Below are 27,964 nucleotides of genomic sequence, written 5' to 3'. Positions count from 1 at the left end.
AGTTTATTTATATTACTATAGACAAAATAGAAATCGTACCGACAGCGGTGACCGCTGACTGATTAATACCAGCTAACAAAATGTAAATACTATATTTTAATGAGAATTATATATGTACTTTTTATTTGATTACAGTATTTAGGTACACAAAAAATTAAAATTTATTCAATATGACCATTTAACACAAACATCAATATTTAGTATTTTATTAATTTATTATCGTTCAATTATAATAATTAGTTTCTTGTTATAATCTGTCTATCACAAAATAAGCTCGATCGATCGAATAACTTTAGCGTGATTGGTAGATATTAACTTACCGCCAAAAATATATCTAATTGACCAATAAAAATACTACTATTAATTTAAACGCGCAATTTCCGTTCAAAATGGCCGATAAAACTATGCCTATTTCTGTGCCATCAGAAAAGCCTTTAAAACTTGTGGAATGGAAAGCTAAAGAAGGTGATTTTGTGTCATATGGTAAAATATTATTTTTATACAGTGATTCCTCGGGTAACAGTAATGAAAAAAAGAGATTTAAAACCGTTCGCGCTGGTACGATTGTATCCATCAAGGTGAAAGAAGGAGACATTATAGAACCTGGGTAAGTGACGTCATACAGTATTTAGGTACTTTTATATTTTAAGTATTTTCATAAGTACATAATTTGCGTATTGCGCTAACAATTCGTTTAAATAATAAATGAATGCTGATAAATTTACTTTTAAAATTTGATTGTTTATATATTAGTAGAAAACTATTTTCGCGCCAAAACCAAGTTGTTGTTGTTTACCTCGCGGTTTCTTCGCACGCATTATGAAAGTTATAAAGCTATTACGTATATTTTCAGAGCATGTATAGCAGATCTAGAAGAATGTCGTCATCCAACTGTAATGAAAGAAATGTGCGCAGGATGTGGCGCGGATTTACGTACCGACGAAAGTCGAAAAAAGGATACAGCTGTTGTTCCAATGGTTCATTCTGTTCCTGAATTAAAGGTATCAACTGATAACTGAAAACATTTTGTTGTTTACGTTTTTTAGCTATAATAAACTAATACCATAAAATTTTATATAAAATAAGTACACAATCTAAATAGAAAATCAGTTATAAAATTGTTAGCATTACTTATTTTTTTTTTTAAATAGGTTTCTGAAGAGTTGGCTCTTAAATTAGGAAGAGAAGATGCTGATCGTCTGTTGAAGGATCGTAAGCTGGTGCTACTCGTTGATCTCGATCAAACACTGGTCCATACAACTAATGATGATATTCCTCCTAATATAAAGGTTTATTTAAATATATTCTTAAGAAACATTATTTATTTATTAATATATATTTGTATGCTAACAAGATTTGCTAAATATAGTTCAATGTAATATAACTATAATAAACTACTGTTTAAAACTATTAATTTAAAAAAAAATCTTTATAGGGTGTTTTACATTTTTTCCTAAGAGGGCCAGGTAATCAAGGCAGATGGTGTCATACAAGACTTAGACCTAAAACACAGGAGTTTTTAGAATCAGCTTCAAAAAATTATGAACTGCATGTGTGTACCTTTGGAGCTAGGCAATATGCGCATGCGATAGCCGAGTTGCTTGATCCACAGAAAAAGTATTTCTCACACAGAATACTGTCAAGGGATGAATGTTTTGATGCAAGGACAAAGTCTGCTAATTTAAAGTAAGGGTTTTTATTTGCATCTAGTATTTTTTAGACACTAAAAGCATATTATTTATATGAGCACAAGAATTTTTACAATACCATATTGGTAGTATTAACAATTGAAAAAGTAAATATAGTTACAAGACAAACTAATTTAAAAAAAAGAATATGAAGATAAATTTATCAACATGGATTCAGGATATATCACATCTGCAATCTTGGGCTACTATTATGAGTTTAATGGATCAGGTCAAATGATATAGTAATACTGACACCAAATATCAGTTACAATTTTCTTAAACAATAACATTCCTATATGCAATTTAATTCATAATAATACCATATGTGTTTGTAAGATTTATATAATTACTAAATTTTAGTTAAATTAGTTTATGATATTGTATATTTATGTGTTATTTCTCTATATAAGAATAATTTTCTATATTTTCATTTTGTTTTATTATAATTTTCTTCTTTTCAGAGCACTATTCCCATGTGGCGATAATATGGTTTGCATAATAGATGACAGAGAAGATGTTTGGAGACATGCAACAAATCTAATCCATGTGCGTCCTTATTCATTCTTTCAATCAACTGGAGACATCAATGCTCCTCCGGCACTATGTAAGATATTTATAATTTTCTTAATAAATCATATAATAACTCATTTCTCTTACTCTATTCACTACACATAAAGTAGAAAAGCTAAATACAAAAAAGTGGTGCAGACAGTTAATATATGAAACAGATTTTTAACTATTTTCATGATGGACATATACTATACCATAATATATTTTATGAGAATACAACTTAAATATTCAGTTATCAAATAAATAAAAAAGTACAAACATTTAGTGATGTAAACCAGATGTGGTTAAAGTAAATTTTATTTAATTATTTTCTTTTACGTGTTGAAAATAATACACATGGGTGAGTGTGTAGACTCTATAAATTTCAATATTGGTTAGTATTTAGAAGCGAGTATTTGTGATAATAATATAATAATAACCTTATCTATTTTGCACATGATAATTTTAATTATTAATTTTTTGATGAATGTTTATACAAACAAACCGAAATTGTATCTTAATATTGCTTTAAATACAGTATATTCTATATTGGATTACGATACAAGTTATGTTATCAAGAAATAATATAACTTCACAAAAAATCCATAAAAAAACTGTCCTATTGAAGACTTCTTTTGTATTAGCCTTAAAAGGAAGACAGATACGAGGACAACATAATCATGTTGTATATTATTTTTTTATTGATAAAAATATATATATTATTTAAGAGTAATATATTAACCAAATTATGTTCCAGGGGATGAAAAACAGAAAGTGCCAAGTAGTAAGAATGGCTCCCAAGTACCCACAAGCAATCAAATGCCCACATTAGATGCGGAACCAGATAAAGATACTAAAGACATAAAGAACGAAGAAAATGAAGAAAGCAAACCTATGGAAGTTGAAAATGGAAATTTTGTTGATGATGACAATAAAATAAGCAAAACAACAGAGATAAACAGTGAGCAAGGGAAAGAAAAGTCAGCTGGTGATCCCAATGTCCCAGTGTGGGTTGAAACTCCTGATGGTCAGATTGAAGTTGATGATTCTGATGATTATTTAATATATTTGGAAGATATCTTGAAAAGAATACATAAGTAAGTGCAATATGTTATGGGATAGTTGTAGACGTGGCAGTTTACAAAAGGGAGGACCAAAGTAGAGTAGGGCTTCATTAGGATATTTAACTTTCTGTGTATAGCGTCAATAGCTAGCCATTTTAGAAAAAAAAATTAAAATAAAAAAGTTCTCGTACATACACACTATAATAGAAATTTTGGACTTTCAAACAAGCAACAAAATATACTATTATTAGAATAATGGTTATTTTGTCATGTTTCCTTGTTAGTGATGATAATTCTAAAAATTGGAGAAAAGAGTTATAAAAATCCACATAGTATAATCATCCAAATTTTTTTACAGGCATTTCTATGATATGTATGAGAGTATGGGAAAATATCAAATACCAGACTTAAAGTATATAATACCTGAAGTAAAGAGTAAAGTATTGGCTGGTGCGAGTTTAGTTTTTAGTGGTTTAGTGCCCACTCATCAGAGATTAGAAACATCTAGAGCTTATCAAGTTGCTAAAAGCTTAGGTGCGGATGTAACGCAAGATTTTACTATAAATAGCACACATTTAGTGGCAGTTAGATCAGGTAAGCATAAAATTCAATTTAAACTCATAATAAATAGATTTACTGTTACTTATGTAATTTTTAGGTGAAGGTTAGGTTTTCACCTAAAATGTCTAAGATCTGTTATGAAGATCAGATGGCAAGATCATGTGTCAAATGCCGAGGTCCTATGTAGTTCTGGAATGTGTGGAGTGGAGGCTTTGCTTATCCAGAGACAGCAGAGTTGGTGTGGGCATGTCCTTCATATGGATAACCGCCGTCTTTTACTCTGAGATGGCAGAGGGTAAACGAAGGCTAGGCGGTCAACATCTATGGTATAAGGAAGTGCTCAAAAGGAACTTGAACTTGTGCTATTGATCCCGAAAACTGGGAGGAACTCACATTAAATAGGTCATCTTGGCGATCTACTATCAATTATAAAATTATATCATTTGAAGAAAATCGGTTTCTAGCGCTTGATGCAAAACGCCATGTTAATAAACAGAGACCTAAACCCTCCTATACTTACAAATACAACTTTACGGGTCAGCTTTACTGCCGCACTTGCTCTAGGACATTTAAAACTAAATGCGGATCAGAGAGCCATATTAGGGCCCATCAGAGAAATAAGTCATGCCTCCCTGGGTCACCTTCATTGAAATCGAAACTATAATTTTTAAGAAACAACTAGGCCAGTAACTGCTGAGTAAAAATTATCCCTTTTTTCAAATTGTAATATGCAAATAAAATATAATTTTAGGTACAGCAAAAGTTAACGCTAGTCGAAAAATGGTTGATGGTAAGCAAAAGTTTCATGTCGTAACTCCTGAGTGGTTGTGGACTTGCGCCGAGCGATGGGAACGCGTCGACGAAAGACTCTACCCTTTGCAGCGAGGCGGACAGGTAAAAATAACCAAGTGAAAATATATAATATATTTTTTTACACTACTAGGTTGGCAAGTATACATATTACATAGAACATTTTTGTGAAAAATCTAGAAATTCCTAGCGAATAAACCATATGATGACTTAAATATGAATTTAAGTTATGAAGTAAAGAAAACTATGGGCCTTACATGTATATATCCTTCTCTTTTCAAAAAATTTGCTATGCCTGTATGGTAATATATGTAACTTAACAATGGAAAATACAAATAAAGTATTATTATTAAATACTCAAAATATATAAATTGGTTCGGTAACGTAACATGTGGTACAATTAGAGCAGCGCACGCCGTCCGCCCGCGCACTGCAGTAGTCCGCCGCCCGCCCCACCGCTGCGGAAGCGCACGCCTTCCGGGCGCTTCATGGACACCATCAACCCCCTTCTGTCCTTTTCAAGTGACGACATCGCTGATATGGATCGCGAGGTAACACCGGTTAATTATGATGGCACCCTTACTTTTAAAACATTTCACGATTTTAATTAATTGTAGCTATAATATAACTGTAATTCTCTATTTATGTCTGGATATAGATATTTCAGAAGAAAAAAAAAAACAATGTCTTTATAAAGCCAAAAGAAGTTAAAAATACGATTTTTTGAATTTTTTTGTCTGTTCTCGCATCGCACTAATACTACTGAATTAAATTTGATGAAGTTATCGCAGTTGTACTGCTAGAGGTCTAACGTAAAAACTGGCTCATATTCCATATTAATACCCTGCTTAAAACCTTAGATATTGCTTTTTATGCAAGACATGACAACGTCTATCGGTTAGCTAGTCTTATTAACTACTACTTTATTGTTGAATAATTTAAAAAGCATTTGAATTATTTGTTGTAACAAAAATCAAATACAATGACAGCACTTATAGTAGTAAAACCTAGTCATGAATATTTATATAGATGCCAGGCAAACAAAATGATGGAATGGCTAATAATTATTATTTCTTTCAGGTAGAAGATATTTTTAATGAACCAGATGAAAGTTCAACAGATGATGAAAAGAACCGTCTAGATGACCTGGATGATGAGGAAAACATACCCGAAGATAGACTCCTCACTTTAGAAACTGAAAATGAATCACGGGACAGGTGAGTTTTATATGTTAACTAGCTGACTAGGCAAACGTTGTCTTGCCGCTAAACGCTATTTAAAAATAGGGGTTGGTGGTAGAAGAGTCAAAATTTAGGGTTGTATGTATTTTGCAATGCCAAATAATAATAAAATAAAAAATAAATAATTTATCTAAAAATTAAAAAAAAAATAGGGGTGGACTACCCTTAACATTTAGGGGGATGAAAAATAGATTTTGTTCGATTCTCAGACCTACCCCATATGCACACAAAATTTCATGAGAATCGGTCGAGCCGTTTCGGAGGAGTTTAACTACAAACACCGCAACACGAGAATTTTATATATTAGATTAATACATAACTACTGTACTTGACGATCGCTTCAGCTTTTAATATCCCACTACTGGACATAGGTCTCTTTCCCCATGTAGGAGAAGGATCAGAGCTTTACCTTCCACCGCGCTGCTCCAATGTGGGTTGGCGGATAATTTCCTACTATGAGTAACGATCGCTATCAGGTTTACATGATAACAACTGGGACCGAGGGCTTAACGTGCTCTCCGAGGCACGGTGGGTTGACCCACAAGGACTGCACAAACACCCAGAACACGGCAAACACCTGTATGGCCAATACAAATGTTTGTCATGTGCAGGGATCAAACCCGCAACCGCCAGCGCAACAGGTACAATCCATGGCTGTGACCGTTGCGCCAACGCGGCGTCTACTATTTGACGATGTAGACAGTATTTTGTAATTTCCTATTTAAATATATCTTTTTACTTTATTAATAACCACTATTTTTAATACATTTATAAACATTGCTTAAATTAATAATTTTGAAGCTAAAAATTACTGAATATTATAAATGTAACATTTCATTGAAACAAAGTTTAACATTATTAATGTTGAGCCCCTAATGTAATACAAACTTATAAAATACAATTAATATTTCAGGTTGCAGGGAGCAGAAGATAATGAAGATTCTAGTGACTCTAATACAGGTATAACTTTACACAGCTAATATACATATTTGATTTATGGAAGTCCCTAATTATTTCATTCAAATTTTTCATTTTTTTTTTTATGGTTTCTATTAGTACTCTCACAATGCATATATAATATAAACATGTTATAAGTAAAAATGTTTTTAAAAATTCATAAGTAATTGGTATCTGTTTCACTTTCTTTTTTGTTGGCCTTAAAGCTATATTTGCATTGTACTATTTTAGAGGATGGTCAAAAACCTCGTAAGAGGCCACGACCGTCAACACCTCCATCTGACGATGATGGACCACCCGATGATGATGACAGCTCCTGGAACCTCATGGGAGCAGCCCTGGAAAGAGAATTTCTGGCACAGGACTGATGCTACCAACACCAGCCAATTGTACAAATTGTATGCCTTTGCGTTAATAAAATATTGCTCTTCTGTTGTTGTTTTTTTAAATAATGGGTCTATTTATGGTGTTATTATTTTAAAAGTATAATTATATTCTAGTTCTCAAAATTAAAGAATTTAAGATTTCCTGCTAGGTAGAGGATTACTAAAAAGTAGCAAATATTTCAAGAGTTGTCGTTTTATTTCCAATTGGCTTCAATGAATCCTTGCATGAACTAATATTACACATACTTAAATAATATACATATCGACGCCCCCATGCAATAAGTCGGTAATGTGCTATTATGGACTTTTCGCTGTTATGTTAATATCGTAATCTATAGGTCGGAATACATATTGTGAATTTTTTTTATAATTTTCCTACTTACATTTTCGGAAATATTTGAAATAGCCACTTACGTAGGGAACGTGGGGATACGTAGGGAACGTGGGGATACGTAGGGAACGTGGGGATACGCAGGGAACGTGGGGATACGTAGGGAACGTGGGGATACGTAGGGAACGTGGGGACACGTAGGGAACGTGGGGACACGTAGGGAACGTGGGGACACGTAGGGAACGTGGGGACACGTAGGGAACGTGGGGACACGTAGGGAACGTGGGGATACGTAGGGAAATTGTAAATACATTAATGATGTTCAATTTCCTCCGGAGTTCCTCGGGGCTCGCACTTGGTCCCGTTTTATTCAATTTGTGTATAAATGACGTAGTTAGTAGCTTTTTGTATTAGCGTGTTTTTATGTATGCCGATGACTTAAAATTTGCACGGGTCATCAAGTGTGAACATGACGCTAAATTACTTCAATCTGATTTAGAACGATTTATGGAGTGGTGTAAGAGTAACGAAATGCACTTAAATACAAAAAAATGCATACATGTCAAGTTTTCGCGTAAATTACATACTATTAATTCAAATTATCACATGGGCGAAGAATTGTTAAAAGAGGTAGAAACGGTTCGCGACTTGGGAGTTGTTTTTGATAAAAAAGTTACGTTCATTCCACATATTGATGGTATGGTGAGTAGAGCAGTCAAAGCTCTGGGGTTTGTTATTAGAAATGTAAGGGGTTTCCGTCATACTTCAACCAAAATTTTAGTTTACAATAGTTTAGTTAGAAGTATTTTGGAATATTGCAGTGTGGTTTGGAGACCACATTATGCAACGCACTGCTTAAAACTTGAGCGTGTACAGAAACGTTTTCTCTGGCATCTTGCTTATACCGTGCAAAAGACCAGTCAGTTGCGATCATACGAATCTCGACTGAAATATTTTAATATTGACTCTTTGGCACTGCGTAGGGATTTGATTGATTTGCTTTTTCTTTATAAATTAATAAGAGGAATGATAGATAGTGGATGTTTGCTAAGTCTTTTCCGATTTTACGCTCCATCGAGGATCCCTCGCAGTACCATAACTCCTCTCTGCCCTCCTCTGCGAAAAACGGTATTGGGTTCAAATTCGCCGGTGTGCCGGCTTTGTAAAATTTTAAACTCTTGCAGTGATATGGTTGATATCAACTTTGACTCGTACGGAATGTTCTATAGAGTTGTATTGCAGTATTTAAGATCCAATTTATAGATTTATAATTTTTAATATTTTTTTTTCCATTTTTTAACTTACTACTAGGTATAGTTGTATTAAACATGCATGCAATGATGAATTTTAAATTTGATTTAATTAATTTATTTTTTTAATTTGATTTCATTTTTAATTATTATTTTTATTTTGTTTTATTATTTTATTTGTTTTAAACCAAAGTGATTTCATTCTTAATTATACATTATTTGATATATATTAATGAATTTGAGATGAGTAAATAAATAAATGAATTACATATTAAGAACTAAAAGCAGAACAGGGGAAATAGGATATATTTACGTATCACTGTGCTATTCTGAAGTGTCATGCCCGCAGAAGTCTAAATAATAAGTCAGTCTTATTATTTGGATTTCTGTGGCCATGCCACATCCAGTCATTTTTAATGCATGTTTTGTCCGCAACATATTATATACAATGTCGATCACTGCTGTTTACATTCTACCCACCAAGTTAAGATTATTTTCATTTAGTATGTGACTTATTTTTTTTCTTTTTTCTTCCTTTTAAATTATTTATTAAGCTTCTGTAAATTGTGAAACGTGAATACTTGTGTCTCTAATGTACTATGAATCAATTTTTCTGTCAATTGTGAAATTTTTATATTGTAAGTAATGATGACATTATGATGTGTTTTTATGTAATTCCCAAACTTTATCTGATATTATGTGATTATTGCTGGGTTATTGTGTTATCTAATGCAACCATAATCTATCTTTCACTAAGTGCAACGGTGATTTTTGCATGTGGTGTTAGCCTATAAGTGGTTGTTGCACTTGTGCTATGTATTAATTATATTTATCTACACTAATGTTGTAACATTCTACTTATGTTTCCAATACTTGACTTATAATTACTACTGTTATAGCGCAGACAACAAAACACTCAATTTAAGCAATTTCACATGATGGTATAATATCCACATCGATATCGTAAAATCTCATTAAAACATCGCGCGCATGCGCGCAGCTGCGCTCTCATTGGTTAGATTTTAATGGCGGCAAAATCACTGTGACAATACACGTACGCGTGAATTTAATTTAATAAATTAAAAGTTAAAAATGGATAGCGACGATGATATTTGTACGCCTCCTGATATTCTAGAATTGGCAACAAAATTAACTCACAATCTTTTGCCAGAAAAATCTAGAAAATTATATGAAAAAGAATATAATAACTTATTCCGACTCCGTCTACGAGCTCTACTGCTTGCCCCGCGACCGCTACAGCTGCTGGATCAATAATTAACATTAACTTTCAAAATTGTACCATCCAAAATTTGAACAAATATTATAAATAAACTATTGTCAGCTTTTACTCTTGTTGTTTGATTAATTGCATTAGTGAAGATAAAGTAGTGTATGCAACTGCATATAACACGGGTATTAAAACACTCGTTACTATTATGAAACTCGCTGCGCTCGTTTCATAAACTTACACTCGTGTTTTAATACCCTTCATTAAATGACAGTTGCATAAACTACTATTAAATGTTAAATGTCTGTGAATCAGTGTAAACAACTGTTGGTTAACCTAATAAATAAAATAAATAAATAAATGACGAGAAAAACATCATTACACATTAATACATAAGGTGTATTTCTTTTCGGTATTCGTTAAGTTGCTATTACTGCGTTATTGTAGTGAATAATTTTACAGTAATTTCCGTTAAACGCAGCCATATTTATTTCGTGTTTAATTCATAAAACATTAATCAGTAATAGCAAATACAAATTTTTTAGAAAAAAAAATCGGTCATTAAATGTTTTATAACATTAACATACCTACTATTCGTTTCAAATTCGAACATGTTGATACCTGTATTCTCAGATTAATAAACAAAAGGCCTGTATTCAACATTATTGTGTTTACTTCATCATCCGATAATTTGTAGTATACATTTCTCTCGTTCTTTTTATGGTATTCTGATTATTATAAGTGTATTCATGTTTAAGTGTGAATGAGGATTGTATAGGATACTGTTGTTTACCACTTAAATTAGTATTTTAAGATGGAATCGAGAAAACCTAGAGAATTAAAAAATTCTCGTGTAAGACGAAAGCTGTTCTTGGTGAACAAATAAGATGATTTTGAGAGTAATTACTTTAAGGCCTATTCAAACCTGAGCGATATTCGCTGCCACTGTTGGTAGAGGTACATACCGCGCGGGTTTCGCTCAGGTATTTAGTATTAAGTACCGCGGCTAGAGCGACCTGAGCGATATTCGCTGCCGCTGTGGGTAGAGGTACATACCGCGCGGGTTTCGCTCAGGATTTGGTATCAAGTACCGCGGCTAGAGCGACCTGAGCGATATTCGCTGCCGCTGTGGGTAGAGGTACATACTGCGCGGGAGTAGCGGCATGCATATCGCCCCTCACTCCGCAAGCGGGGTTAACATGACAACAGTTACGCACGATATTCCTTAGCGAAAGGACGCGTTTGCAACATGGCGTCATCGAAACGAACGAATAACGATTCATTTATTGAGATGGTGAAGTGCAATCCAGTTTTGTATGATATGTCACTTACGGATTATAAAAATATATTTATGAAAAATAAAATATGGGATGAGATAGGAGAAAAATGTAACATAAGTGGTAAGTTTTTATCTTTTATTATATTATTATATTATCTTTCAATTCTGTACTAAATACGACTACCGCCATTAAAGAAGTTGACAAATTGTGTACGTACCCTATCGCCTGAAAGTTGCAAAGTTTCAAAATTTTGATATTCATTGTTCATTGCATTATTTTGTTGAGTAGTAAAATACATATTTTGCAAGTACGGGGTATTGCAAGTTTTAGAGCGTAAATAATTATGGAGTACACATGTTGCTTTTATCACTTTTTTAGCTGAAGACACTTTTAGGTGCATGGGTTTGAAATATATTCGCCATTTTTGAGCCAGTAATCCAAATGCATTTTCAACAACGCGTCTAGCTCGGCATAGGCGCTTATTGTATTCTTCCTTTCTTCTATCAACCCTAGAAACTCTTTGATTGAATGGTTTCATTACATGTGCTTGCAATCGGAATGCCTCATCTCCTATTAACACATGAGGTGTGACGTCATTAGTTCTTGGCAATAGTTTAGGCCTTGGAACATTCATAGTCCCATTATTAAACCTCCTTCCCATGACAGAGTTTTCGAAAATTCCACCGTCGCTATTTTTTCCAAAACCTCCAACATCGATACATAAAAAATTATAGTGTGGTCCTACTATTGCCATAAGGACGACAGAAAATTTTTTGAGGTAGCAAAAATAATTGCTGCCTGAATTAGGCGGACAAACGATAGTGACATGTTTTCCATCAATACTGCCGAGGCAATTGGGGAATTGCCACATATTATAAAACTCTTCAGATGTTAAGTTCCACATTTCTTCTGTAGGAGGCTTCATGTATATGGGTTGTAATGTAGTCCAAATAACATCACAAACTTCATCAACAATTTCTGCGACAGTTGAGCAACCTACTCTATAACTGTTTGCAATACAGCGAAATGAATCTCCACTTGCTAAAAATCTGCAAAAAAAATAATATTTAATAAGCTTTTTTACTCAAGGTCTAAGGGCGTGGACCCGCCATCCATTGCCCCTTTCAGTCGATATTTCGCTGTTGATTCGATCGAATGAGGGGCAATGGACGGCACACCGTTCGCGGTACCGTGGTGCGGCACGGCGTCGCGCCGTCCGCCGGTGGCGATGCCATACCGTTGCACGGCGAACGGCGCCGCTCCGTAGACATGGGTCCACGCCCTAAGCCATTTTTATTAAAAATTTGGTTTTTAAGATTCCTCAGTATTTATCACCTTACTAACCTAAACAAATTCAGGGTTTTAAACTGGTCTAAGTATAACTAATGAATAAAAGTAATTGAATAGATTATAAATAAACTATATTTTTTACAGGCGATGAAGCCAAAATGAAATGGAAAAATCTACGGGACACTTATGGTAAATATTTAAAAACTACAAAAACCACTACAGGCCAAAGTGCGTTTAAATCTTACAGTCGTTACAGCAAATGGCAGTGGGCATCTTCAATGGAATTTTTAAAAGATCACATAGGATTTGCTCCAACTGATACTAATGTGGCAAGAGAAGAAGAAAGCGTATCTGATACCCAAAATATTACTGAACCCGAATCTTATAATGAAAATTCAACACAACGGTCAAGTTCAGTAGCATCATCCGAACGTTATACTTCACGTTCGGGTTCCAGGAAAAGGACTTCTGTTAACGAACATCCTGTTGATAAAGTGATTACGTACTTGAATACAAAATCAGATAAATTATCGTCGATTGAACATGTTATGCTTGGATATGCAAAAACAATAGACAGGTTTTCTGAGCGACGTAAAATTATAACAAAAATGAAAATAGCTCAAGTTATGATGGAAGCGGAATTGGAAGAAGAGCAAGAACGTAGTCTACAACGAGAAACAACACTGCGATCTTACTACACCACTGAGCCTAACACAAGCCAAAATGATCGTTGTATGTCTCAACAATCATGTTATTCTCGTAGTGAGCCTAACACAAGCCAAAATGATCGTTGTATGTCTCAACAATCATGTTATTCTCGTAGTGAGCCTAACACAAGCCAAAATGATCGTTGTATGTCTCAACAATCATGTTATTCTCGTAGTCCCCAGTCTACTAATGATTCTGAACTGCAGTCTGCTCTGCGTTGTATTCAAGATAATGCTCTATCACCTCTAGCACCTTCACTGACTGGAGAAGGTCTCGATTACGAACACGAAATAGATTACGATCAACAGAAACACTCAGAAATCTAATAAGAAGGTTTTAGGTTAAGATAAAAGTTGTGTTAATATTGTAAAAAATCAAAGTTCCTTCCTAGTTATCTAAAATAAAGATTTTCGTCAATTAATATTCAAATTTGTTTTCCTTACCTCAACGTTATTGCTAAGCGTTCTTCAGGGCATATGGGTTCTCGATATTTAGTGAATGATTTGCTGATATTCTCCTTTATTATATTTAATATTTCATCAAAGTTCTCAGTCGTCATTCTGAATGCATTAAAAAACCGATCTTCATCCAATCTTAATCTTGGATATAAAGTGTGGAATTCCCCATGAATTCGGTGTTGTCTATTGATGTCATGGATCCAAATTCTTTTCTTGACTGGTGAGTCAATTAAGGCTAATAAAAGTAAAACTTCCTCTTCATCACTATCCATCACTAAAATCAGATGCTCTGCAGAAATTACAACGTGACTGACGTGTATATTCTTTGGCGACTCAGAAATGACTAACTGGCGCAAATTTCTTACCTCTCTGAGCGAAACTCGACTACCGCGCGTTATTCTACCCACAAGGATAGCGAAATCCGTTTTCGTGTGAACAGTAATATTACCGCATATTCACTGGGTTTTCTCTGCCGCAGACGGTAGCGAATACCGCTTAGATCTGAACAGTAATATTACCGCATACCCACTGGGTTTTCTCTGCCGCAGACGGTAGCGAATACCGCTTAGGTCTGAACAGGCCTTTATTCTACTATTAAAACTATTTTTTAACCGACTTCAAAAAAGGAGGAGATTACTCAATTCGACCGTATATATATATTTTTTTTATGTATGTTCGGAGATAACTTCTTCGTTTATGAACCGATTTTGATAATTCTTTTTTTGTTGGAAAGGAGATATTCATAGTTTGGTACCATGATAAGGAAACCAGGATCTGATGATGGGATCCCAGAGAAATCGAGGGAAACTTTCAAAAATCGTAAGGGTGACTAGTAAATTTAATCATGTTTTCATTAAGTACTATAAAGCACTACTATTTAATAAAGGTCTGGAGTGGATCTGATGATGGAGAAGAAAGATAGTCGAGGGAACTCTTCAACAATTTATAGCAATTACCTGCTTTTTGAACTTAATTCGTTTCTATTGATGAGAACTTTCCACCTGTATCAGTTATAAGTGCCATTATAGTCTGATGATGGAGACAAAAGATAGTCGAGGGAACTCTTTAACGATTTATATCAATTACCTGCTGTTTGAACTTAATTCGTTTCTATTGATGAGAACTTTGCATATATATGAGTTATAAGTACCATTTCAGTCTGATGATGGAGACGAAAGATAGTCGAGGGTACTCTTCAACGACTTATAGCAATTACCTGCTGTTTGAACTTAATTCGTTTCTATTGATGAGAACTTTGCATATATATGAGTTATAAGTACCATTTCAGTCTGATGATGGAGACGAAAGATAGTCGAGGGAACTCTTTAACAATTTATAGCAATTACCTGCTTTTTGAACTTAATTCGTTTCTATTGATGAGAACTTTGCACCTGTATGAGTCATAAGTGCCATTACAGTCTGATGATGGAGACAAAAGTTAGTCGAGGCAACTCTTTCACGATTTATAGCAATTACCTGCTGTTTGAACGTAATTCGTTTCTATTGATGAGAACTTTGCATATATATGAGTTATAAGTACCATTTCAATCTGATGATGAAGACGAAAGATAGTCGAGGGAACTACCTGCTATTTGAACTTAATTCGTTTCTATTGATGAGAACTTTGCGCCTATATGAGTTACAAGTGCCATTACAGTCTGATGATGGAGACGAAAGATAGTCGAGGGAACTTTTCAACGATATATAGCAATTACCTGCTGTCTGGTCATCTGTGTCGCAGGACCAGGTTTGATGATGGAGCCTATCAACACTCGAGGGAATTTCTCAACAATTTACAGCAGTTACCTTTTGCTGTTTGACGACCGCTTTGATATAATGTGGCATGTGCTGTGTCGGCGGCGCCTAAACACCGACGGTCGCGGGTTCTATTCCAGCTCGGAGTGGATATTTATGTTTATATAAATATTTGTTTTTGGTCTAGTTGTTAATCCTTGTGGTTCTCCCAACCTAGCCTCGGAGAACACGCTAGGCTGTCAGTCCCGGTTGTTATTACGTACACCTGATAGCGAACTTTACTCATAGTATGTCGACGCGTTAGCGCAGCGGTCACAGCACCGGCTGTTGCGCTGGCGTTAGTGGGTTCAATCCCCGCGCACGACAGACATTTGTATTGGCCATATAGATGTTTGTCATGATCGGGTGTTTGTGCTTGTGTATTGTGTATGTTTCCGAACCCCCGACATAAGTGAAAAAGCATCCTTGTTAGGTCTACCCATCACTAAAAATTGTAAAATAAAATAATTTTTAACAAAAAAAAAACCGACTTCAAAAAGGAAACTAAAAAGTGAAAAATAAATTTACTTAGTACAAAGTAATTCGTATTTTGATTTAGTTAATCAGAAATGATTAAATAAATATTTTATAATTTTGAAGTTGGTGCCAAGTAAATACTACAACAACCTGGCTACAATAACAAATACAAACAACACACACACAACAAACAAGTACAAAAAATATTATTAGATATGTCAAAAAAATAACAGAATAATAACAGTATTCAACCTAATAGTCAATGAAACAAATTATGAAAGAAAACTGAATACAACTTATGAGTAGATACTAGAGTAGTTATTGTTTTACTTTATTTTATGTTGTGTATTGTTGTAATAATTTCATTTCTGTGATAATGTTTAAATAAGGAAGACGTTTAACTTCCTACTTTTTACATTTTAATTTATAATTTTAGGTGAAGACGTAAAATCGAATAAATATTTGATTAGGTACTTCAAAGACAAAACAAAAAAGGCATCATGCGATCAAATGATGTAACATTGGTAGACAATAATATAGCATCAATACTTCATGTAAAAAATCTAGTATACATCTAGATGAAACATAAAACCAGACTAAAACATAGAAACCGAAAGCTTCAATAAAACTGATGTGACACTAACAGGAAACATAACAAGGAATTGTCCCGAAGGTGATGACAAGATTGAAATGGAACATAATTTTTCTGAGGCAAGATGCACAGATGATGAAGAAAGCGTTACAATTAACCAGGATAAACCAGCCTTAACCAGCTAAATCAAACAAAGAAAAAACTAACAAGGAAACGCAAACTGGAAAAAAATGAGTGGCGTTGTAAGAAAAATAAAAAACTGAACAACAGCGGCGAGGCCTACGAAGGATGTAACTCAAAAAAAGGTTACCCTAAAAAATCTTTAGGTCCCACGTGCGCGAAAAATTTAGTTCGTCTGAGAGGCAACGCATATTCGATAACTTTTATAGTCTCGTTGATCAAGAACTTCAGTGGTTGTATTTAAGTAAACATGTAAAGACATACCATCAAACGTATGTCATTAGAACGCAAAAACAATCGCACTCAAACATTAAAATATCATTTTTCCTTAAATGACGAGGACGTATTAGTTTGTAAAAAAAATCTTAATACATTACAAATTGGGGAACAAATTAATAGTGTATACAGCATTAGAGAAGGTAAAATCAGATGAGGGCTTCAAAGATCAACAGGGGAGTTCACAATCAACAGATCTTGGAAAATGAGTACTGCTACAGAGTTAAGTACTAAAACGCATATTGAACTGTTTCCAAAAGTAGAATCGCATTACACTCGGAAAACATTGCGGGAATATCTTTCAGAAAATTTAAATATTTCAAAAATGTATCACTTTTACACTGAGTGGTTTGCAAATCAAAATTACAATGGCTACAAAACGCCAATATGAAACTGTGTTTAATACAAATTACAACTACTCATTTTTAAAACAAAAAAAGGATCAATGCCCTTCGTGTTCTTTATTTGAGCTGATCCTTTGCTTAAAGTGTCTCTAGAGGAAAATTATAGATACCATTTAGAAAGAAAAGATATTATTAGAAAAATTAAGAAAGCGAAATAATAGATACTGCAGATAAAAATAGTTTTATATTTTATAATCTGAAGTGAGTGTATTTCACTACAAGCGTAAATATCCTGTATAGCTATAATAATAATAAACGTTATAAAAGTCAACATTCTTTATGAATTTACCACAATAATTCCGTAAGTTACTATTGCAGAACAATGAAACTTTTCTAGATCCAAAAAAAATTTTTTTCATATTGCAGCTGACAGGATGCATATAATTTAAATCAGGTGATAAAACAGCATTTCATAAAAAAATAGCTTTCATTTGATGTATCAATGACCATAATATTCCCAGAGGTTAGAAAGTTATTCAAGAAAAACAGTAAATTATTTTTCCTGTAAAATTTGCTTTTTTCGATTACAGACTTATTGCACGGGGGCGTTGTGATTTTGTAACCTTATTATAAGTACTACAATAACACTTGTGTTTGTCATTGAAAACATCTTGATTGTGAAATTAATACCATAAAGGCATAAACAATACTTATTAATCTTAAAGTATAATAGTAGTTTTACACTTATTAAAAAAGGGATGGATAATGGGAATATTACAATTGGGCAACAAAAAATGAACAAAATTATTTCTACTTTATTTACTATTTACATAAAACTAAATAATACAATTGTTACTAAATAGCATAAGGATCATTTTCATCAAAAACATGAAATTTGGTATATGTTGGTTTAGATGTAAAGTCCTTTTTGCCGTCTTGCCAGCCCCTTGGAGGAGCTTTGTTATAATCAAAAGCTGATTCTAATTTGCCATATACTTCAGCTTCTTGTTCTATATCTTCTCTGTATCTTTCTTTTGCAACTTTTTTATTTGTAATAGGATCGGTAATATCTCCAAATGGATATACAACCTCTTTGACTTCATGCGAAATTAATTTTGTAAGTTTCTTAGGCAAAGCCTGTATAAGTACTATATCACCAGCTTTACATTTTTTATCAGGATCATTACAATAATAGAATTCATCTTTTCTGAAATACTGAAAACCAGAAATTTTAATATAACAAAGACAACATATTTTTTATTTGATTTAAATGTTATTTGCTTAATATACCAACCATTAACAAGTTTTCATCCAACTCTAACCTCTTCACGCGTATTTTTGTCGCATTCTGTTTAACAGTAGGAACACACTGACCTAGTAAAAGAAACTTCCTCGCAGCGTCAGCTATGTTACGAGACATGATCTTTAATTATAAAATAGTGAAACAACTTTAAGATATTTTAATCGAACACATTTATTTTTGTTGCACAATCAATCTACTGAAATATTGTAAATTTTTGATAACATTATGAATTTGTGACTGAATCATTGAAATCATGCAGCTATATGTCAAAATATGTACCACAGATTATTGATACTGTATCTCTATGACTGTATCAGATACAGCAATTTAGATTTGAGATTTTGAGGTTCTTTTTTCCTATTTTTATATCAATACAATAACCTTTATGATACTTATTTTCATGAGTTCACGGTAGTGATAATTTCGTGATGACAAACACGCGAAGCTTTGCTGGAGTCCTAAGCAGCATACCAATGGTTTAGATTTCAATTACATTTTGATAATGTTCCTTTAAGGTTGATACACGATAAGGTGAAAAAGCGCGGCAAATATAAATATTATTGGTAGCTATAACATAAAAACACCGTGTGCTAAATTTTTTTAATCAAAAAGGAGATGGCGACTTTTGGGCCAAAATGTAATGAGTAGAGATATGGTTTAAAAAATTGGTCATATTTTTTTATTTTAAAATATAAAATATCAGATCGATTCTGAATCTGGAAGCGGAGAAAATTGAGAAAGATAGTTTTCATCAAATTATTTGGGTATCGATTCAATTATAATCGATTACAGAATTCAAAAAGAAAATGTTTGAACTAGTTAATTAACTCAAGATATTTAGATGCACAATTAAAGCTGTAAACAATAAAGTGCATTTCAAATAAAGTTACATTAATATCGAAAATATCAATTAATATCTGATAAACTAAAATAATTATCGATGTCATATCGATTTAAAATAAATCATATTTTTTATGACAGCCTTGACAGCTGGCTAACAATAATACTGTGTCCGTCACTCGTTTCGTGTTTACTGTTTTCCGATGCATTCTGAGTCCATTCCTGATATTTATTTATGGTTTCAAGTGTATATCAGTATTTGTAATGAGTTTTCAAACATTCTTCACTAAATATAACAAACATTAGTTCTACAAGAACTTAGTGATCGGGTTTTTTTATAGACATTGTAACATAACCTCACTTTTACAAAAAGTCTAAAAACTCCACTCTCAGATAGCCAAAATATAGATAATTTTCAGCGAGGGATCAATAAGCCTAAATACATTAATTGATACCATTTTCATTTCATTACATTTTGGCCCAAGAATGTATGGAATCGTATCATTCTCCTTTAAGTTGTAACATTTAAAATGGTAAAAAATATAAACAGAAGCATAGAACCATCCCCTTTTTTTTGTCGGTTATAAAAAACTTCAAAGAATTAACTTCACCAAGGGTTGGGTTTTTTAACCGACTTAAAAAAAGAGGAGGTTACTCAATTCGACCGTATATATATATTTTATGTATGTTCGGGGATAACTCCGTCGTTTATGAACCGATTTTGATAATTCTTTTTTCGTTAGAAAGAAGATATCCCTAGTTTGGTACCATGATAAGGAAACCAGGATCTGATGATGGGATCCCAGAGAAATCGAGGGAAACTCTCAAAAATCCGCAAAACTTTTTACTGGGTGTACCGATTTTAATGACTTTATATTAATTGAAAGCCGATGTTTATCATGTGGTCACATTTAAATTTCATCGAGATCTGATTACAAGTTTTGGAGTAATCTTTGATATTGCATATTTACTTTTCTTCGTTTGCCTGCAAACACAATTATTTATACTCTTTTTTTTAAATTTTTCTATTTGTCATATTTGCGTTAATAATAATTTATAAGTAAATATGTTTTTTTTTTTACCCGTATTAAAGTAATACAAAATTCCTTAATAAATATACAACACAGTTTTCTGATAACATTTATTAAAAATTATACAAAACAATAAACTTACATGATTACAACTTTAAATACAGATAAAACAGCCATCAACCTCTTTATCTTTTTGCCCTCTACATTATCACAATAGGTATAAATTAAAATATTGGGTAAATTAATATTCCCCAATAAAAACCATTCCAAAAGTTCGTAAGTCCCAATGAATGAAAATAAATAAATAATAATGTCACTTAAGCATTCATTAATTCATTATAGATAACTTCTTTCTTAACTATATACAAAAGGAAGTAAAGAAATGGTTAACAATTACATCAGTCAATTCAGTCATTATTAGTGTTTACTCTTTAAGAAACAATATAGGGCCTGGGGTAGGACAAAAACATGGGAAGTGATTAAAATAATAAGATTAAAAACAGAAATGCTGAGCAGTGACCCTAGAGCGACATTTTACTGAGCAATGTCTCATGTGATAAAATATACTTTTTAAATATCACAGTATTTATTTTTAAGAAGTAAATTTTAGTCACATGTCAAAAAAAAACTTTTCTTTAAAAAGCATTTATGCTGGAACTAATTTTGTAATTGGTTTTATCATTGTTACTAATGCCGCCATTGAAGATAGTGCACCTAAAGCTCCGACTGCACTAGGACTCAATTTTGTGAAACCCAAAGCTGTCAATGGAATGAAAATATCACAAGAATTTTTTAAAGTATCTATGAATATATCCTTGTGACAGTTTACAATAGTATATAGGTGTATCATACTCCCTTGTATATTAATTTTTTTTGTTGAATCTTTAAGAAGAACTGAAGGTTTTAATAACATAGTTTTATTTAATTGTAATATGTGTAATATTTCATAAAAATCTCTAGCTAAGTTAGCTATAATTGATAATAACCAGAACCTATTGGCAGTCTTATTCCAGTTATCAGTGTCTGTTTTGAGGAATCCACTTTTTGTGAGCCACACTACATGATCTGCGTATAAGAACAGTGCATTGGCTATCTTGCTTACAGTTAATGATATCCTTAAGAAAGGATCCTCTATATTCATAGTATTTAATGCCAAGTAACAAACATCGATACATCTCCCCAGCCTAAGTACTGAAATAGGAAACAAGTACTGGATTATGCATAAATTTTGATTATTTTTTTTTTCTGATTCTAATATGATTTTGTATCTTTTAACCTGAATAACTGTTATGTTTGAATGCTTTTATATCATTTAATGTGACTATAAGTAAACATTAATTGTAATAGCAATAATATGTTTTATTTACCTTTTCTAAATGAACTTAAAGCATTTTCTAAGCTTTTGATTCTATCAATTGAGTATTTGTTTGCATTTCGTGATTCTAGCTGGTGCCAAACAAGGCGGCTTGTGTATTGAAATAGTCTGAAACATAATTATTACATACATATTACAATGTAGCATATAAAATGTGTTGTATATATTATGTCTTATATTTATGTGGTCAGGTTTAGAAAATATGTAATTCTCTTGGTATTGCTTTTTTTAGTATCCTGGGAACAAAAAGGAAAATATAAAGCCCATACCTTGCAAGTTTGTCTCTTCCATTAGATTGATTATTAACTTTTATTATGATATCCATTTATCCTTTTTTTATTATTTTTATAATAATTTTACTATATCCTAATGTTTACGTAAGCATCACAAATAATTTACGAATCCTAAAACAAATAGTAATTTGATGAAATGACGATAACATTATGAAAAATAATCATTAGAAAACAAAACTACGAAGTTTTATACCGTTAGTGACACTTAAGCTAAAAATAATTATTTTTTTAATAAAAAATTTAGAAGAAAAAGAACGAGAAACTTTTAACTCAAGTTTCAAATTGCTACAATTTTAATATATGTATGTTTAAGTTGTAAAATTTATAAAGACCTCATCATATACCTATTTACTAAATACTTAACAATAATTATCTCCCGATTAGTTAATAAAAATGTTGGTTGAAATGCTGAATATGAATTACGAATGTCACTAGAGATAACAATATTGTTGGACATAAGTACATAAACACAAAAAATAAGTCCTTAAGGTGGCTCCACACATGGCTATTTGTGTTTGGTGTTCAGTATTTGTTGTTTTTGACAAAATATTTGACGTACGGGCAAATAGACGATACGACCGTCTACACATGGAACCAAATATCAAAAAATTAAACATATTTTTTGATATTGGCCTTTGATGTGCCTTGCAAAACCGACAGAAGTTCGGTAAGCCGTATTTGTTATTGGCCATATTTGTCAAATAGGTTAATACGGCAATAAATTTGGCAAATACACTCACCACACATGGAAGTTATTTGTCAAATATGGCAAATACGCAAACACAAATAGCCATGTGTGGAGCCACGGTTAGACTAGGAACCTAGACCCAGGGCTGCCAGGTGCACAAAAAGTGTGATCGTACGACGTACGCTAACTACAAAAAAATCGTATGCCAAGGAAATTTTGAAATAAAAAGATCGTACCCTTCAAGACTAAGTACTAATTTTTTTATTATAAATTTAGTTTTAGAAAATAAATGTAATAAAACTATTTGTTACATTCATACAAAATTTTCTGTAATCATATTTTTTAATAAAAGAATTTGTTGTTTAAACTTCGTAAAATTTTCATTTCTTCTTAATTAATTACTTAGCTAATAATTTGCCCTTACGTGTATCATTGGATAAACTGTTTTTAAGTTTTGTTTTGATTAAATAAACTTCGCTGAATGCTCGTTCACAATGTGCACAGTAATGGGGAAATCATAACAAATTTAAAGCAAATTGAGCCAGTGTTTTATAATTTTCAAATTGTTTTTTATTTCAAAATGTGTTTTTTTTTCAAGTCGCAATTATTACCGAAAGAGAAAATATCTATATTATATATATAAGTTTTGTTAGAAAGCAAACAAATACAGCTCTTACATGATTATTCAGAGAGACTTCATTCAAGTAAAAGATCTCGGCACGCGTTAGGTAGTTGGGGTAGTTCTCCTAAATTCATGCTTGCCGGTGGATGACGTTTTGTTAATTATGAAATGCTTCCAGGTAATAGGAATATAAAAATCGTACATTTTGTGTACGATCTTGGTCTAGTGATCGTACATGAGTAAAAATGCAAAAAAATCGTATGAGTACGATTAAAATCGTACATCTGGCAGCCCTGCCCAGACCTTATTTTTTTTTATCAATCTAAATGAATGAATGAGTGAATAGAAAGGTATAAAGTATATTAATGTGTACCGTGGTGCCATCTACTACTTAGTTATTTATTAGATTTTCACTTTTTTAGTTTATTTTTCATTTGCATCAGTTGTATTTTAAGTATCTTCCAGTTGATCCTTAATATATGACATTTTTTTAATTTAAATATGATTTTAAATTTTAATATCAAAGTTTTATTCTATTTTTTAATTGGGTGAAATGAAATGCAAATATAAAAAAAAATACATTAAGTAACATTTTTACCCTGGTAACATTTTTACGGCAAGCGTCGGTAAAATTAAGCATATTCAGCCATTTTGAATAGCCTTTCATAAAAGTAATACTTGTCTTTCGTTTATTTTAATAATTAGTGTTAATAATTATAAGCATTATCGTTGCAACTTTAATTCAGTTTAGTGTAGGTGTTGTGAATTTATCTAAATAGGTTTTGTCCTAATTTTGTTTGCGGTAAGACTAATAACTTGATATTGTGCAGTGCTATTAAATTTTTCTGGAACAAAGCGACATTTTGAAGTGACGTGTAATGTTGTGCATTTCAGATAGTGGTTCATCATACTGAGCTTTCATGATTGGATTACCGCGTAGCGATAGAGATAGAGATCGTATTACGGTGAAAATTCGTAACATGAAGAGAAGTTCGTCGAGAGATAGTATGCCGCGATCCAAGAGAACGCGTAGTAGTATAGGGAGATATGACGATAGTTCTGACGAGCGCGTCACACCAGAAAGGGTGCGGCGACGTGTTCGCTCACCTAGCCCCCGTGGACGGTATGTTTCACCTCATCGTGATGATTACGTGAGATCCCGGGATGTAAGAGAGGAATCCGTGCGGCCTTATTATAAGGTCTTGTGTGTGAGTGCTTTACATCCTAAAGCTTCCGATGAGATAATTAAAGATACCTTATACAGAGAGTATAAAAAGTTTGGCGACTTTAGCATCAAGATATCACATGAGTTGGACGAAAGAGTTGCGTATGTATGTTTTCGCAGTGCAGAAGATGCTCGAGATGCAAAACACGCAAAACCAAGAATAATTCTTTATGACAAAGTTGCTATTGTAGATCCTGTGTATGAACCTGTCAGATCAGAGTATCGGAGCAGACCTAGAAGCATTACACCTCCTGACTATGATCGTCCTTATTCATATGCGTGGTCTCCTGTTCCAGAGCGACGTAGACCACCACCAGATGACAGGGCTTATGGTATACCCCCAACTGTTCCTCCCCATCACAGAGATTTTCGTCCTCCGATGCATGAATATCCAATGGCAGGTCCTCATGGACCTCCAATGCACCACCGTCCTCCTATGCACCATCCCCCACACCCACATTACATGCCCCGGCCATACATGCCCCGCCCGCATCATCCACCTTTTGAGAAAATTGAAAATAAGAAAGATAAATTTCCTAACTATTTACATCATGTACAACCAGAAGATGATCCTTTGGCAACAAGAACTTTGTTTGCTGGGAACTTAGAAATTAATATATCTGATGAAGAATTGAGAAGGATTTTTGGAAGGTATGGTATTGTTGAGGATATCGATATTAAGCGACCTCCTCCCGGCACTGGTAATGCTTTTGCTTTTGTAAGGTATCAAACTTTAGACATGGCTCATCGTGCCAAAGTAGAATTATCTGGACAGTATATAGGTAAATTCCAATGCAAAATTGGTTATGGAAAGGCCACACCTACAACAAGAGTTTGGGTTGGTGGTCTCGGTCCCTGGACATCAGTTGCGCAACTTGAAAGAGAATTTGATAGATTTGGTGCTATCAAGAAAATTGAATATGCAAAAGGTGAACCGCATGCATATATTTTATATGATTCAATAGACGCAGCACAAGCTGCTGTAAAAGAAATGAGAGGTTTTCCTCTTGGTGGTCCTGACAGACGTTTGAGGATTGACTTTGCCGATGTAGGTACTGGAGGCCCATACCGTCCTAAACCATATGCTCCTGCGGCAGGTGAAGAAGGCAGGCCTGCTGAAGGATATGAGGGATACGAGGGGACTTGGGATGACGGCTATGGTTACAGTGGCTCAGGATATCGAGGACGCGGAGGGCACCGTGGACGTGGTCGTGGTATGTACCGCGGAGTTTATCATGGAACCGGTGATTACCGTGATGAGGAATGGAGACGAGCTCCTGATGGTGAATATGATTCTCGAATTCGCCGTTCTGGATCACGAGAGCCAGGAGTTGATAGATCACGATCTCGCTCGCCACGGCGCCGATCGCCCGATAGTGACTCTGATGGTTCCCCTCGTAGAAATGGCGGTATGCTTGCATCCGCTCGAACTCTTCCGGAAGTTGTTCGAAAAGCAACTACAATTTGGAACGGAGCATTAATACTTAAAAATTCATTGTTTCCAACAAAATTCCACCTAACAGATGGTGATTCAGAAATTATTGATAGCTTAATGAAGGACGAAGAAGGTAAAAATCAGTTAAGAATCACACAAAGGCTTCGTTTAGACCAGCCTAAGTTAGATGATGTACAGAAGAGGATCGCAACATCTAGTTCACATGCAATTTTCCTTGGAGTGGCCGGATCAACTGCTTCAATTACGAATGAGGATGCTAGCATCCAAACTAGACCTATGAGGAATTTAGTTTCATATCTCAAACAAAAGGAAGCTGCTGGAGTCATATCTTTGCTGAACAAAGAGACAGAAGCTACAGGTGTATTGTACTCATTCCCTCCTTGTGACTTTTCAACCGAACTACTGAAGAGAACTTGCCACAACTTGACTGAGGAGAGCCTGAAAGAAGACCACCTGGTCATAGTGGTTGTGCGGGGAGGTTCAGCCTAGATTAGTTCAACATAGACTCAATATCATAGTTTAAGATTTTTTAATCTTTTCCTAATATTTTCAAAATGTTAAACTTATATTATATAATTGTTGTGATGTGTAGTGGTCTTGTGAGGTGTTTGTAAACATAGTTTAGTGAGGGTTTACTAATTAATAATTTATGTGCAGTGCTGTGTCTATCACAGTTTTAGTGTAAAGCAATAATTATTACTGGGAGTTGAAAGTTCATTATATAAAGTTAGTTTCAGCTAGAATAACCGCAAGAAACATTGAACTGTGTACTCTATAAAATACAGTTTTAGTGTAAACATAATCAGTGTATGATAAGCAATGTGTAGTGTGTGTGTACACAAATAGATTATTTTATTTCATGTTGTAGTTTTTTTATACCTTGTGAGCTAGTGAGTAAAGTGCAGTTAATATTAGTGGCATGTGTTGAGATATTAGTGTCTCAAATTAAAGAGAACTTAAAATGTTTTGTACACATAAAGTTAGACTGACTGGGGATTGATCAAATGATCATAAAAGTATAGTGTAAACTGCCAACCAATTGTGATATAGTGGTAGGTACTGACTACCTGCAGTGTTTTGTGAATGTGTTTAGTGAAAATAGGGAATTTCTATTTTGTGTTGTGATTAAGACTGAGTAAGTAATATGCAGTAAGATTTAATATTCACTTCTCATTGGGGATCACTTAGTAATTTTAAAACTGGCATTACAGGCATACAACATATAACTGGAGTTATGGATGATTTTAATGGGTTTACAATAATTAAAATGTCACTCCAAATTTATCATGAAGTCCTAAATGATTTTAAATTTACAAAACAAAATAATATTATAATCACAATATTTTGTTTGTACATTCATTTCGAAAAATATTTTATAAATGCTTGAGGATAGGCGAGGCGAAAGGTGTAAGGAAAAGCATCAAACGCATTTGAACATAAATTAGTGAAAAAACGAAAGGAACAACAATGATGTTTATTGTATGTATGTTTTCTTTTTTTTTCATATGGAATTAGAAAAAAGTATATTTATTTTTGTAGATCAGTATTTATAGCTAATTGAACAACAAGGATCTACGATAGAATAAATATAAAATCTGTCCACTTGAGTTTGCTGCCTGTTTCTTGTACTTCTAGGGTAAGTAGAGGTAAGTAAAATAAAAATATGG

General features: G+C 33.4%; 5 protein-coding genes and 1 long non-coding RNA gene across 7 annotated transcripts; 3 read left to right on the top strand and 3 right to left on the bottom strand.

Annotated features, from left to right (window-relative positions):
* Positions 1 to 354: 354 nt before the first annotated feature.
* LOC123661516 (RNA polymerase II subunit A C-terminal domain phosphatase) lies at positions 355 to 7,301 on the top strand. The gene is made up of 12 exons (XM_045596473.1): positions 355 to 607; positions 854 to 1,001; positions 1,152 to 1,289; positions 1,436 to 1,686; positions 2,150 to 2,292; positions 2,995 to 3,334; positions 3,660 to 3,895; positions 4,614 to 4,756; positions 5,077 to 5,223; positions 5,753 to 5,889; positions 6,827 to 6,873; positions 7,102 to 7,301. Exons 1-12 carry the CDS (start codon positions 390 to 392, stop codon positions 7,236 to 7,238), a joined length of 2,085 nt encoding a protein of 694 aa, XP_045452429.1. The 5' UTR covers positions 355 to 389; the 3' UTR covers positions 7,239 to 7,301.
* A 130-nt stretch (positions 7,302 to 7,431) lies between these two features.
* On the bottom strand, positions 7,432 to 10,682 carry LOC123661520. Its single transcript, XR_006744346.1, has 2 exons — positions 10,402 to 10,682; positions 7,432 to 7,665 (listed from the first exon to the last, which is right to left on the bottom strand). It is a non-coding gene; the product is annotated as an uncharacterized LOC123661520 (long non-coding RNA).
* A 567-nt stretch (positions 10,683 to 11,249) lies between these two features.
* LOC123661517 lies at positions 11,250 to 13,766 on the top strand. 2 transcript variants are annotated; one of them, XM_045596476.1, is made up of 3 exons: positions 11,250 to 11,465; positions 12,780 to 13,358; positions 13,419 to 13,766. In XM_045596476.1, the coding sequence occupies exons 1-3, from the start codon at positions 11,315 to 11,317 to the stop codon at positions 13,667 to 13,669; spliced, it is 981 nt and encodes a 326-aa protein (XP_045452432.1). In that variant the 5' UTR covers positions 11,250 to 11,314; the 3' UTR covers positions 13,670 to 13,766. The 2 variants fall into 2 exon arrangements, with proteins under 2 accessions (XP_045452432.1, XP_045452431.1); XM_045596475.1 differs by having other exon boundaries at positions 11,254 to 11,465; positions 12,780 to 13,766.
* Positions 13,767 to 18,268: 4,502 nt separating this feature from the next.
* On the bottom strand, positions 18,269 to 19,063 carry LOC123661518 (28S ribosomal protein S17, mitochondrial). The gene is made up of 2 exons (XM_045596477.1): positions 18,759 to 19,063; positions 18,269 to 18,679 (listed from the first exon to the last, which is right to left on the bottom strand). Exons 1-2 carry the CDS (start codon positions 18,882 to 18,884, stop codon positions 18,320 to 18,322), a joined length of 486 nt encoding a protein of 161 aa, XP_045452433.1. The 5' UTR covers positions 18,885 to 19,063; the 3' UTR covers positions 18,269 to 18,319.
* A 1,671-nt stretch (positions 19,064 to 20,734) lies between these two features.
* Positions 20,735 to 22,787, bottom strand: LOC123661519 (peroxisomal membrane protein 11B). The gene is made up of 4 exons (XM_045596478.1): positions 22,671 to 22,787; positions 22,283 to 22,417; positions 22,006 to 22,121; positions 20,735 to 21,829 (listed from the first exon to the last, which is right to left on the bottom strand). The coding sequence occupies exons 2-4, from the start codon at positions 22,336 to 22,338 to the stop codon at positions 21,285 to 21,287; spliced, it is 717 nt and encodes a 238-aa protein (XP_045452434.1). The 5' UTR covers positions 22,339 to 22,417; positions 22,671 to 22,787; the 3' UTR covers positions 20,735 to 21,284.
* A 1,454-nt stretch (positions 22,788 to 24,241) lies between these two features.
* LOC123661515 (RNA-binding protein spenito) lies at positions 24,242 to 27,157 on the top strand. The gene is made up of 2 exons (XM_045596472.1): positions 24,242 to 24,418; positions 24,511 to 27,157. The coding sequence occupies exon 2, from the start codon at positions 24,537 to 24,539 to the stop codon at positions 26,784 to 26,786; it is 2,250 nt and encodes a 749-aa protein (XP_045452428.1). The 5' UTR covers positions 24,242 to 24,418; positions 24,511 to 24,536; the 3' UTR covers positions 26,787 to 27,157.
* Positions 27,158 to 27,964: the final 807 nt, after the last annotated feature.

The sequence above is a fragment of the Melitaea cinxia genome, chromosome 17 (assembly GCF_905220565.1).
Source record: "Melitaea cinxia chromosome 17, ilMelCinx1.1, whole genome shotgun sequence".
NCBI classification, from domain to species: Eukaryota; Metazoa; Arthropoda; class Insecta; order Lepidoptera; family Nymphalidae; genus Melitaea; species Melitaea cinxia.
Note: the sequence above shows the minus strand (reverse complement) of the source record. Positions and strands in the feature narration are given on the sequence as shown.